Consider the following 14,203-nt stretch of genomic DNA (forward strand, 5'->3'; position numbering starts at 1 on the left):
CTTGAAGCATGAGGATGAGACGGCGTTGACTTGTTTGGTCATTGAGAGGGAGGAATCTAGGATGAAGCCCAGGTTACGTGCGTGGTTTGTAGGTATAGGTGCTGTACCCAGGGCCGGTGGCCACAATGAGTTGTCCCAAGCAGAAGGGGATGATCCTAAGATGAGAACTTCCGTTTTGTCCGAGTTTAGTTTTAGGCGGCTGTTCTTCATCCATTCGGCTACTTCTTTCATTCCTTCGTGTAGATTAGTTTTGGCGGTGTTAGGGTCTTTGGTGAGGGAGAGGATCAGCTGGGTGTCGTCTGCGTAGGAGATGATGTTGAGGTTGTGTTGTCCCGTGATGGGTGCGAGGGGACTCATGTAAACGTTGAAGAGGGTGGGACTGAGTGATGATCCTTGTGGTCTCCGCAGATGACTTCGGTGGCCTCTGATTTGAATGGGGGGAGGCGGACTCTCTGGGTTCTCCCAGCGAGGAACGAGGTGATCCAGTCCAAAGCTTTTCCATGTATTCCGACGTTGCTGAGGCGTTGTATGAGGGTGCTGTGACAGACTGTGTCGAATGCGGCGGAGAGGTCAAGTAGGATGAGGGCAACTGTTTCTCCGTTGTCCAGTAGCGTTCGGATGTCGTCTGTAGCTGCGATGAGGGCAGTTTCGGTGCTGTGTTTGGCTCGGAAGCCGGACTGTGAGGAGTCGAGGGAATTGTTGGATTCAAGGAAGGCGGCGAGCTGACTGTTGACGGCTTTCTCAATGACTTTGGCAGGGAATGGGAGGAGTGAGATGGGGCGGTAGTTCTTAAGTTCAGATGGGTCTGCTGTGGGTTTCTTCAGGAGGGCGCTGAGTTCGGCATGTTTCCAGCTTTCTGGGAAGGTAGCGGAGTTGAAGGAGCAGTTGATGACATCGCGGAGATGGGGTGCGATGATGGAGTCTGCTTTGTTGAAAATGTAGTGGGGACAAGGGTCGGTTGGCGATCCTGAGTGGATGGAGTTCATCAGGCGGATGGTGTCTTCAGTAGTGATTGGGTTCCAGGCGCGAAGGTTGTGAGAGTTCTGTTTTGGTTCGGGGGTGGGTGGAGAGGACTGTTCTTTGGACTGGTTTTCAAAGCTGTTATGTATGTCGGCGATTTTGTTGTGGAAGAAAGAGGATAAGGAGTCGCAGAGGTCTTGGGAGGGAGTGATGTCGTTCGTGCCGGCGGTGGGGTTGGTAAATTCTTTGACGATGTTGAATAGTTCCTTGCTGTTGTGGGCGTTGTTGTCGAGTCGGTCCTTGAATGCTGATTTCTTGGTGGATCGGATCAATTGGTGGTGTTTGCGGGTGGCGGCCTTGAAGGTGGTCAGGTTGTTAGTGGTTGGGTTTTTTCTCCAGGTTTTCTCGAGAGTACAACATAACTTCTTGGATTTCTTAAGGTCATCGTTGAACCAGGGGGCCTTTTTGCTACCTAGTTTGATTTGGAGGTTTTTCAAGGATGCTAGTTCGTCAGCGCTGTGGGTGATCCATTGTGTGAGTTTGGTGGCGGCTTGGTTTGGGTCCGATGATATGGCAGGAGGGTTTTGGTTAAGCGATGTGAAGAGTTGTTCGGTGGTGATTTTGTTCCAGTTTCTTCGAGGAGCAGGTTGTGGGGGGTTGTGGGTCAAGGTCTTTTTGTAGTAGAAGTGAACGCAGCTGTGGTCCGTCCAATGGAGAGCTGTGGTGTGGTCGAAGGAGATATGTTTGCTGGAGGTGAAGATGGGGTCGAGCGTGTGTCCGGCAAGGTGGGTGGGGGTGTCAACAAGTTGTTTGAGTCTGAGATTGGCCAGGTTGTCCAGAAGGGTGGTGGTGTTGCTGTCGTTTTTCTTTTCCAGGTGGAAGTTGAGGTCTCCCAGTAGGATGTAGTTCTCGGAGTTGAGGGCATGTGGGCTGATGAAGTCAGTGATGTCTTCGTTGAATTGTGTGCGGGTTCCTAGTGGTCAATAGATGAGGGTGCCTCTAAGTGTGGTCCTGGGGTCGGTGTGGATCTGGAAATGGAGGTGTTCGGCGGTAGCGAGGTTATCGTCGGAGCTGGTCGTGATTCGGATGGTGTTCTTATGGACGATGGCGATGCCTCCTGTTTGGTTGGTGCGGTCTTTTCGGATGATTTTGTAAGCGTCCGGGATGGCTATGGCGATGTCGGGCGCTGATGAGGTGTTCATCCAGGTTTCTGTAAGGAAGGCGATGTCCGGCGATGCCGTGTCGAGTAGGTCCCAAAGTTCAGTGGCGTGTCTGTGGACCGAGCGGGTGTTCAGCAGGATGCACTTCAGGTGGTTAGGGTCAGAGTTGATTTTGGGGGAAGTGGAATTGGTGTGGTTCCTGATGCAGGTGAACTTGCAGGGGCGGCAGGTGAATGGTCCATGGGTGAGTCCTGGGGTAGCTTTGCAGCATTGTGGTGTACGATCGGGGTTGAGGGCAAAGAGGGTTGCGGCGTCGTACGTTATGCGGGTGGAGAGGGGTTTGCGGGGTCTGGTCCTGGGCGCGGTCCAGGCGCGGATGGGCGTAGACGGGCTTACCTTTGGCGCACCTTCGGCGCGCATAGGGCGCGACCGCTGCACGTGACGGCTGCGCGCACAAGCATCTGACATATGTGGATAGTGGAAGGGGGAGGGGCGAGGGAGGGTCAGCTGGGAGGCGGGAGCGGGTTGGAGATCCGGGTAGGGAGGCACAAACAACAACAACAACTAAGACAAAATGGCAGCGACCCAAAATTGCTACAGGATTGGGGCACAGGCAGCGGCACAATCAGGCAGAATTAATAACTTAAGCAGCACAGCACAATTGAGAACAATCAGGCACAATCGGCACAATTGAGAACAGACTTACAGCGCACTTAGGCAGTCTCGCGCTTCCAAATGATTACGCTTAGCGCTAATGCAAACAGTCAGGTAACCTAGCGCTACGTAACAATATACTATACGATCTCTGGTAATGGCAATAGCGGTAGTGAGGCGAGCTGGCAGGCAGCGGTGTGGCTGTATAGCGCTACGATACCACTTAGAGACGGGGAGCAGCGTTTCTGCTGGAAGCAGGGCGGTCACAGCGTAACACACGGGGATCGAGGCTGATAAGTATCAGTGGGAGGGAGGGTCAGCTGGGAGGTGGGAGCGGGCGGAGATCCGGGTAGGGAGGCTCAAACAACAACAACAACTAAGACAAAATGGCAGCGAGCCAAAATCGCTACAGGATTGGGGCACAGGCAGCGGCACAATCAGGCAGAATTAATAACTTAAGGGAAAACAAGATCTCTGTCTCTTCGTTAACATTAAGAAAAAAAATGGAAATAAATCTATATTTTAAAGCAGACTGTGTCCACACACGGGACTGGTGCTGTGGTAAGAAGAAAGTTTCTCATTTGGGAAGACATGGAGGAGAGCAGCAAGTGGTACCCAAGAACATTTCTCGGTATGTGAATCAGATATCACCCCCTTTGAGGCATACATATGAAATATATGGTTTGCGACTAAAGGTGCAGTTGCAAACCATTGATATATGCCCCTCTATTTTGCAAATAGGAGGGGGATGCCCCTTTCGTGTCCCATGCCAATTGCTATTGTGGCAGGGTTGCAGCACCCCTTATTACAAGTTGGAAAGGTTTTTCCAACTGTTTTTGCAAAAAGTTAAAAGGTATTCTGCAATCACTAACCCCGTGATTATGCAAAATGCAAGCTTTGTGACTGCAAAGTACCTTCTTATATCAAGCCCATAGGCAATAAATATGACCATTTCAAGATCCCTCCGAAAAGAAAAAAAAACCTGCAAACCCTCCAACTAGAAGCCCTTTTGATTAGTAAGCATCCCAAGAAAAAGATTTCCAGCAACAATAGTTTAACTTTAAAACCTTTGCTTTGCTACTAATCCATCGGGAGAAAAAACACAAAAGTATTACCGCTTTTTTCGCTACTCGCCATTCGCTGTCTTCAATGCTGTGGTATTGCACAAGAGTTTTTTCCAATTTAGCAGAGAGAGAAGTCGCATCGGGGAGGACTTCCATGCTTATTCAATCTAGACAAAACAACAAATTAAATGTAAGCACTGTACAATCAATGTAGCACAAAGAAGCAAAACTGGGCTTTAATATTTCAATATTTGAATCAAGCACATATATTCATGCTGAAGTAGCTCTAAAATGTTTCCCTTTTATGTATTATGAAATAATGTTTTCACGGTTTTAATGTACTAAGTTACAGAGTTCCAGGGAACAAAAGAACTGTAGAGAGCTAGTGCCCCTGATCTTGGACAGTAAAACTAGATTACAAAATGGTCGTAGTTTGGTTAACAGCTGAAGAAAAGTGATACGTTTGAAGCAATAGATGCGATAAGACCCACGTGCAGCAGAAATGCTCAGAGAGAAGGCTGGGGATGAAAGGTAACAACAACTACACCAGATTATCTACTTGAAAATACAGCTGGCACGTGATAGTGTAAAACTAGGATGAGACATAGTGAGGAGGGAATATATTTAAAGCTGTCTGCATTAAAACAGAAGGATTGAAGGGTGAAGTCAAGGTTAGGTAAAAGAGACTGTTAGGATAGAGTTTAGGGCCAAGATTTAGTAAGATTTTGCGTCGGGGTTGCATCACTATTATGGCACACCCCAATCCAAAATCCTTTTTGGTATTTAACAAACTACGCAAAGCCCCATTCTGCGGCTTTGTGTTGTTTAGTTAATACAAAGTAACGCAATGCGGTGCATAGCACTACCTTGCATTACTCTGTGTTGGGTTGGCATTACATGGATGGAGCATGGGTGTTCCCATGCATCCACCCATGTATTTTGACGTAAACCCAGATTTACAAAGACTTGTAAACCTGGGCTTGTGTTAAAGTTGTGCGCCTACTCAACAGGCGTAACATGGGAAATATCTTTATTTCTGTTCGTACCATCCTCTTTCCCTGTGTGCTTCATTGTACAGCACATATAGAAAATGGAATATGCCTCTTCTGTTGTTGTGCAGGGAGGTATTCCCCCTGCAAAAAACAAACCTGTTGGTACCACCGGCACCCTGCATTGATGCTAGGCAGCACATAGTGTGCCAGCACTTGGGCAGAGCAGAAGGGCACCATATCTTAGTAGATATGGTGCATATCTGTTTCACACGACGCAGCACAGCAAGTTAGTGTGCTGTGTTAGGCTGCGTAAAAGAAAAGTAAATCTGGCCCTCATTGAGCAAAGTCGGGAAGGGGGAAAAAGTGGTCAAGGAACTGGCATCAAAACTAACATGCCACAGGAAATAAAAGCGCCCAAGATAAATACTGTAGAAGACAATTCAATTTTTTAGAAGTCAACAATTTCAGATTAGTCAAAATTAAAAAATAACTGCATCAATAAAAGCTGAATCATTTGCAGTGTGTGCTGCAGAATTAAAAACATTATTTCACTGACCAGCCCCCCTCGATAATTAACTCAACCAATCGCTTCCTCTTTTGAGACTCTTACCATTTCATCTACTCTCTCGCACCCTCTTACCTCATATCTACACTCATAACCTCCATCCATACGCTTTTATCCCCTGCCCAAAAGTTTTAACCCCGTTTCAGCTACCCTTGCCCTCTAATTGCACTCTTCCACCTCCAACACACCAGATAAATAGCATAGTGGCATCCTTGACTGCATATAATCAGGTACCTACTCCAAAGAGAAAAATATGTATTAAATGATATTCAGAACTCAACTCAAGCTTCCAGCACCAGTACTCTATTAAAAAGTCCACATCAATGACCGGCCACAAGAAGGCGCCCTACTGTTATTACAGCCTGGGCTGGAGAGGGGCTTTAAAGTGAAAAATATATATTTTCCTGTACATGAATTTCCAGCTGCAAACTATGTAACACAACTTTAAATAAAGCAATGTTTAAATATGCACTAACTTGACAACACTCCGAACGTGCATTAAATTACTTTTTAAACCCTTAGAAATCATTCTACTCTCAACTTCCTAAAGTAAGGAGTAAAATGTTTGAGTTTCGAAATATTAATTGGTCTCTTATCCCTTTTCCAGAATAATACCATGCACTTTCCCATGCCCCACATCCACTTTCTCATGCCCCACATAACTACCCAACACACTCACTCTCATGCCCAGATCTACTATCACATGTCAGCCACTCTCTGACTTTCTCCATCCTGCCACCACCACCCTTACACTTGTAGAATCAAAAGAAAAATCAAGCAGTACCATATTTCTGCAAAATGAACAATAGCATGTGGCTTTAATGAATATCATCTTTTAGAACGAAGACCTTTGTGTTTAATTTTCTTATTTGATCCTTGTAGGAAAGTGCCCCTTGGTTCCCACCCACTTTTTGCCTGACATACTATGCACTTTTGACTTGGTGTGCCCTGGGCCCCTGCCAATCAGGTTCCCAGGGCATGTGTTCTTTCCCAAAGCTGTATCCACAATTGGCACATCCCTGGTCATGGGTAAGCCCCTAGTGAAATGTACCACAGGTACCAAGGGCACTGACACCAGGGAAGACCTCTAAGGGCTGCAGCACTTATTGTGCCACCCTTAGAGTCCCTGTACCTTAATGCCCACACACTGCCATTGCACGCTGTGTGTTTTGGTGCAGAGAAAAGCACCTGTGTGCCATACCTACAACATACTGCCTGGGGCCTGGGTAAGTCACCCCTCTAGCAGGGTGCCCTCGCCCCAGGCGAGGGAACAGTGGCATAGGCACTGTACCCCTACAGTGTGTAATTCCATTATTAGACATTGTAAGTGTAGTAAAGCCATAAAGAGTATATGCTCTGGGAGTTTCGAACTCCACAGCCCCATAATGGCTTTACTAAAACTAGGGGTGGGAGTACATTTCAGTTCCGCCCACAGAATGTGCAGAAATTTGCACCTTCAGCCGTCCGCAAAGAAGGCGGAAAACGGGGAGAATTCCCGCACATTCACGGGTTGAACGGAAGTTGGCTGCCCGCCCGCCTCCCGCCCGCCTCCCACTTCCCGCCCGCCTTATTAAATTATATTTAAAGGCTAAAATACAACTTAAATAAAACCATTGCGACTTCATCTTGGAAACTGCGCATGCGCGGGAGCCTGCACATGCGCAGTCCTGACAGTTTCCAAGATGAAGCCGCAATGGGGACGTTTGCGGCGCAATAAGGTAAGTTTTATTTAAGTTGTATTTTAGCCTTTAAATATAATTTAATAAGGGGGGCGGGCAGGCGGGCTCGCGTAACGGAAATATCGCGGAGAGGCATGGAGATTGGTTCAATCTCTCTGCCTCTACGCGATAGTCCTTTCCGTGACTTCCGGCCACCCCTAACTAAAACCTGGGAAGTTTGGTAGCAAACTCCTCAGCACATTAAACCCACACTGATGTTCCATTTGCCCTCGCCAGTTAGGTTACTGTACCCCTGGGTAGAGAGCCTCCGTTCTGGGTCCAGAAACAATGCCCATCCAGGGCAGAGATGTCATGCCTCCTCCCCCAGGATGGGCTGTGGCCTTTTGTTTATCCCCCAGCAACTGGCTCTCACCGGTTTGGCCCCCCACGTTGGGCTGGAGAATCAATAGGAAATAAACAAGCTCTAAGGAGAGGTGTGTCCACCTTTGCCAATCCCACCCCTCAGGTGGGGGAGGCGAGGTGAAGCAGACATCGCAATCCCCTCCATCTTGAAGATTAGGGGAACCCGCCAATTAGGGAGAGGCTCATGCCTGCTCCCACTGGAGGGTGGCATAATAGGGGTATATCCACCTCAAGTAAGGGACCATTGGTCTTGAACTACAGACCCCTTTAACACTACAAAATGTTGTATTTAGGGGCAACCCTGAACCTTACCACTTCAGATTCGAGGAAGAAAGAAGAAGGACCGAAGAGCCGTGCTGACCCAGGAAGAAGAAGAAATCTAATGCCTTTGCCCCATCCTTACCGGCCTGTCACGACTCCGACCTGCCTACTGCGAAGAAACCGGTGTATCCAGCTACCCCCTAGAGCCCAGAGAACTTGCTCTGCACTCATCTTGCAGTCTCTGACCCCGGATTTGCTCAACAAAGACTCCAAAACCAGATCCCGGACCCAGGCGCCAACAGCCAAGTTTGAGTGGCTCAACACCACGAGGACCTTTTTTATACTTACCCAATTGGTTTGGATTCCGTCTCTGAGTGTGTGTAATCAGTTCTTGAGTGGGTGAATACAATAAATGCTTAGCACACCCACTGGATAAGCTTAACTGCCCCCCCACACTACCACAAAGAGAGCTGTTAGTACTTACCTAATTTATCCTCTGCCATACCTCTGGGGACTCCCTGGACTCTGTGCACACTATACCTTACTTTAGTATAGTATATACATAGCCAGCTTCCTACAGTCCTCCGTTCACTTCAAAGCATTCAATGAATTGTCATTATGGGTTCTTAAAATGAAGGGTCTTTCCTACTTTCTGGTAAGGGTAGCTGATATTACATATATGTAGTGTTCTGCACTGCCCAGGTGACTTTTGTCAGATGAATATAGACGTAATATCTTTTTATATAGCAGATCATAGCACAATGGTGCGACTGTAAGCATTATTACAAAAGGTTCTTAACTGTTGCCCAGTTTAATGGTACTGTGATCATATTTGTTAACTTCACATTACTGTAGATGTCAAAAGTAAACATTAACTCACGACTTTGTATTTAAGGCTGTTTAAATGAGTAGGTCTTTGAAAAAATAAACGTTTGCTATACGTCCTCAATCAAATCACCAAGCTGTTATTTACCCTCTGCTCATGTGCCTACGTACATACAACTACCTGGTACAGGCCAAGATGCTTGTTGTTGACCAACAGACTCAAAGGCCTGTGAAAAAAATAGACATGTGAAAATGCTATGTTTTCCATAACCTTGTCTCACACTTTCAGCAATGTGCTTTCCCTGGCAACACGGGCACTATCTCAAATATGTAACTGCCACCATTAGAAAGTAAATACTTTGCTGTTCTCACCTATGGGTGAAATGTTGTGCCTGTGTCTTTTGACTTTGTTCATCCCCATATTAGGATGTTTCGAGCACAGGGATTCCATACCTACTAAACAAGCAATGTCAAACCCAACAGATTTCAGTAACAATCCTATTAGCTTTGCAAATGCTTTTTTTTATCATAGAAAGCCAATGTGAATGCACATCTGCTATGGCTATCTTGGAATGCACCAAAAATGCACTAAAAGTCAGTTGCCATGGATTAATATGCATCGCTGGTGACCATCTTGAATGCATTTTGTTATATTTTAACAAATGTCTGCACTTCTACAGAGACTATATTTAAGTGCTTTTTGCTTTACTTCAACAAATCTTATTAAAATATGTCCACTGTGGAAGCGGACCATTTTTCTCTGCCATTCACTGCAAATCTAGATTTGGCGTCAGCAGCAGAATTGTATTTTATTCATTCAAATCATTGTTAGACCGAAATGTTCATGGGTTGGAAAAACACAAGAACTGGGAGGAAAGCCATTGAATCAGGAATAGGGAAGTGAGGCAGAATACAGAGCCATCCAGTTGTGATCAATGGCTTACCCAAAGCCACTCTAAGTATATGCAATGTACTGGAAACAAAAGACCTCAAACAAGCAACTAAAGAGGCCTGTAGCTGACCCCTGAAAACCGCTAGTAGCAGTCAAGGCGCAAAGAATAATTTCAAAGAGCACCCAGGAAGCCTTCAGGTTTTAGACTTGCACATCTGAGCTGAAAAAGGGAAATTAATATGCAATCAAATCCCATCAACCTTGGTCAGTGAATGGGCGTGTGTGTGTATGCATGTGTGGCTCTGCTCCGGCTAATGTGATGAAGTAAGGACACAGGTGGCTCTGTTCACAAAACCATGCATGTTATTAGTCTGTACTTCTGTAAACGTCTACTCCTCATTCTATTTATCTGTGTTCAGAATACTCGTTTAGCCAGGGCATCCCTTGACATTGGACGGAGAGGGCCACCTTTTGAGGATCTCTGGTGCAGACATGGATGAGGGTCAAGCTGTTTACTCATACAAAACGTATACTTTCTCTACGGCATGCTAACATGTATGGGGAATCTTTGCAGCATACCGCAGTACAAAACTGTGTTTGCCGCTTGAAGTTTGGAGGCATCTTCTATTCATTGACACTAGAAGAGCTGACAGGGGTAGCTGATGTGGGAGACAAGATGGCGGTTGGTTGAGGCCGTAGCTTGCACCACTTACCCGAGGCCCACAGGGAAAAACAAAGAAAGAAACTATGCCGAGAGCATTTTAAGGAGTTGCTTTCAAGCCTGATCGCACACAGGGTATTGAGAACACCTGCATCATAGAAAAGAAGCTGCCACGAGGCCCAGGGACATGAGATGCTTCGCGAACGGGAACGAGAACTAGACACTGGGGCGTACCTGCTGTGCGGCGGCTACGTCGGCTTCGCTACCTCCGCTGGCTCCGCGGAATCTGCAGAGGCAGAGTCTCCAATTGGCGGCCTGCATTGGGATGGCGCTGCTCGGCTCACACAGGCTGAAAGACCTGGTACGGATGCTGGGTTGGAAATCGGCGTTTCAGGCGCTCCCACTGCTGCTGGTCACAGGACTCCAGTGGTCGGGGCAAAAAGGTACCCCCTCGGCCAGTACAGTATGTGGGGCCGTTTCTGTTGCAACAGCGGCATCAGAAGGACATTCTAATGTTTTATTTTGCTCAGTGGAAGCACAGATTGTGAAGGCTGTGAAGACGGCACAAGTAGGAACAGCAGGAACAGAGCAGAAAAGCCTGAGGAAAGTAAAGGGTGATTGTGCAGGTTCTGGAACTAAGGCTGAGGGGCTGCAGTGCTCAAAAGATAATAGAGCATCTTGGGACATAGAACATATAGAGCGGCAGAGCAGGAGAACTAGAATGGCTCCGAAAGTGGCGGCAGCATCAGTTAAGGCTAAAACTAGACTAGCCTCAAAAAACCTCACAGCTAAATCACCTGCGGATCAGATGTTGAATAAAACACCAGCATCATCAAGTCTGCACTGAGGGGGAGACACTGGCACCGGAACCGTGAATAAGTCAGGCTCAGCGGTCAAACCCCTCTCGGAGAAGAAAAAAAAAGGAATGGTGACAAGGCAGACCGGCCAGACAGTAGTAGATCTCTTGAGGGCCAACAGCTCCAGGGAGGCAGCAGGAGCAGCAGCGAAGGTGAAGGCACACCTGCTTTACAGAATGGTAGCCCCATATCCCGAGAAGAAGTACATCTCAAACAGTCTGAACAAAATAACCAGGCTTTGGGGAGGGGGAGGGGGATGTTGGAGGTGAACCCAGTGACAGACCTAGGGGTAACCCAGCGGAGACTGAGGGCAACGGTATGGACGCGGGGAATGGATGTCCCATCCCGGATAGTGCTGCAGGCGGAAACAGAAAAGAAGCAGGGGAGCTCCTGCATTGGAAACCTGGAGAAGGATTTGGAAAAAGAGCTGGACTGCTACTCTGTTTCGGATGGGGGGGAATGGACGGATGAGGCCACAGTCAGCACTAACCCGGAATCGAGCGATAGTGAGCAGGAGATTTCAGAAGATGGAGGACCCAGCACTATCCAGAAGAGGAGTGGTCCTCAGGATAAAGAACTTTCATGGGACTATAGTGCTTCAGTACAGCTGACAGGTACTCCAGAGGTAGTAGCTGAAGCCAGCTCATCACCCAAACTTGATGCCATCATGCAGGCAATATGCGCCCATCGCGAAGAAGCTAGACAAGACAGCCGTAAGGCCCAAGCCTCGATGAGGAAACTGCAGGGTGTGGTGCGAAAACTGTCTAAGACGTGCAGTACATTCGGGGAACGAGTATCAGAGTTGGAAACACGAATGGGCGCGACAGAGAGTGAGTTGGGTAGCACCCAGGAGATGGTTAAGTCCCAGGAAGCACAGTTAACTGATATCCTGTGGAAACTGAAAGACCACGAGAACAGCCAACGACAAAACAACTTGCAGGTTTTTGGGGTACCCGATGGGGCAGAGGGAGAGGAGATCCGCGGATATGTTATCAAACTTTTTAGCAACTCACTCCCAGAACTTACTGATTGGAACTGGTCTCTGGAAATTCAGCGTGCACACAGGGTACCCTTTGTGCAAAAGCTTCCAGTTAGGGCAGGGTCATAACCCTGAGCTATACTGGTGTATATCGGTAGCTTCCTGTTAAGACAGGCAGTATTTGAAAAAGCAAGGCCCGAGGCTAAACGTTCCAGAGATGGGGTGTCATATTTTGTCAGGCCTGCTTTCTGCCACACCAGGGTCGAAAGACGGTGGAGGTTGAGGCAGATGATCAGGCCTTTCCAGGATAGGAAGGCCCAGGCTTTCTTAAACAATCCTGCAAAATTGAAGGTGATTTGGAATGGGCAAACCAGGTTTTTTCAGTCAGAAATAAAAGCCAAGGAGTACCTTGATAGCCTAGCATGAGAGAGAGAGATGATATAGGCGATCAGACGGAAAAGGCTGGGGGAAAAAAATAAACCTTGGTCCACGGTCTTATGGTGTTTATCGTGGAGTTCCCTTCCACCTAATGGATGGATACCATAGTTTTTGCTTATAGGCAGGGGTGAGGGGGAAAAACACAAAGGAGTAAAATTAAAATAAAGATTTGCAGAAATGGGCTGTACATGGGCACTCGGGTTGGTGCGAAGCACTCATCACACACAGACGAATGTCTGAGAGTCTCTCAGATGGGAGGAGGCAAAGAGGGGAGGGGAGAGAGGGAGAGGGAGAGGGGTTTGGGGTTAAGATTCGGAGAAAATGAATACAGAGAAGACGTGTAAGTAATTGTCAGATAAATACCTTACAAAACAAATTAATAAATCAGTAATCTTAATGGTAACGAAGTTTGAAAGTAACATTATTGCACATCATAGAAAGGGTTGGGAAAGGTTAAGCTAAACTAGGATGGCGAGAATAAGAATTTGTTCGATTAATGTGGCAGGGTTGAACGATTGAGCTAAAAGGGGAAAGCTATCGGAGTTGGTGAAAGTGAATACATTGGATGCCATCTGTTTTCAGGAGACCAATCTTCCCTGGGGGAAAAGGCATTTACTGAATGTGCAGGGCTATAATGTATTATCAGTTACAGCGCAAACGTCGAATGTTCGGGGGTAGCCATTTTGGCTAAAACATCACTGGGACCAGTGAAGCGTAAAGCGGCTGATAAGTATGGAAGGTGGGCCATAGCACTGCTGGAAATAGGTGTTACCATATGTTCAGTATATGGGTTGAATTATGATGCCCCTCAAATCTTCGAAGATCTTGAGGTGGAATTGGCTAATTGGCCTACACCGCTAGTGTTTTGTGGAGATATGAACATTGCTTTGGATACTGTATCTGCCACTAATAATCTAGTGAGGTATCAAGAGCGTAAACCATAGCTCTATGGAGCACTTACATCCCTGAGAAGGAGTCATGGGCTAGTGGATATGTGGCAGGCAAAAAAACTTTCTCCTGGTTCTGGCAGTACATTATGTTCATGTCTCCATAGGAAATATGTAAGGATAGATTATTTTTTTTGTAAACAAGGACTTGTTAGTAAAGCTGATATACAAATCCTACCTAAGATCATATCAGACCACAATCCATTAGTCCTGGGGGTGGAAACATCAGGTGGAAGTCAGGACAGGGAACGGTGGACGTTTGATAAGAAGCTACTTGTCGATAAGCTTTACATCGAGCATATACGCAAAACGAGCATATAAGCAAATGGGCGGTAGAATACTTTGATATTAACAGATACAGTGCCTCAAGAATAATAATTTGGGATGCCTTTAAGGCTGGCATAAGGGGAGAAACCATTGCATATGAGGCCAGGAAAAGAGCAAAGTGTAATGAGAAGAACAAGGAGTTAATGAGAAGATTGAAGGCAGCAGTAGACAAGTATGTGTGTACGATAAGGCAGGGGGAGGCAGTAAGGGAGCACCAGGAGCAGGAGCAGGAACAGATCTTGGTTCTCAAGGGAGAGATGAACGGGTGGCTCGCAGAAAGCGCAGCAGAGGAATATCAAACTAGTCATAATCGGCTATATGAGAGTGGTGAATCAGTAGGAAGGATGTTAGCCCTCCACACGAGACAAAAACAAGTGCAGAATCATATTGCAACTATTAAAGTGGGGGGTGCGGAATTTACCAACTCAGAGGATATAGCCAATGCCTTTCAAGAATACTATCAAATAATATACGCTGAGGAAGGCGAGAGAGGAAATGTTACGCTGGAAGATGTAAGACAGGTCGTCTCAAAAGAGGAAT

General features: G+C 46.8%; 1 protein-coding gene across 1 annotated transcript in view; it reads right to left on the minus strand.

Moving 5' to 3' along the window:
* STARD4 (StAR related lipid transfer domain containing 4) overlaps nucleotides 1–14,203 on the minus strand; it is a 196,865-nt gene that overhangs the window by 153,620 nt on the left and 29,042 nt on the right. Inside the window, exon 2 of the mRNA XM_086961013.1 lies at nucleotides 3,890–4,005. Within this exon, the coding sequence (XP_086817139.1) occupies nucleotides 3,890–3,994 (105 nt within the window). The 5' untranslated portion in view covers nucleotides 3,995–4,005. The remainder of the gene's footprint in view (nucleotides 1–3,889; nucleotides 4,006–14,203) is intronic.

Source organism: Lissotriton vulgaris, chromosome 3_1 (assembly GCF_964263255.1).
Source record: "Lissotriton vulgaris chromosome 3_1, aLisVul1.2, whole genome shotgun sequence".
Lineage (NCBI taxonomy): Eukaryota > Metazoa > Chordata > Amphibia > Caudata > Salamandridae > Lissotriton > Lissotriton vulgaris.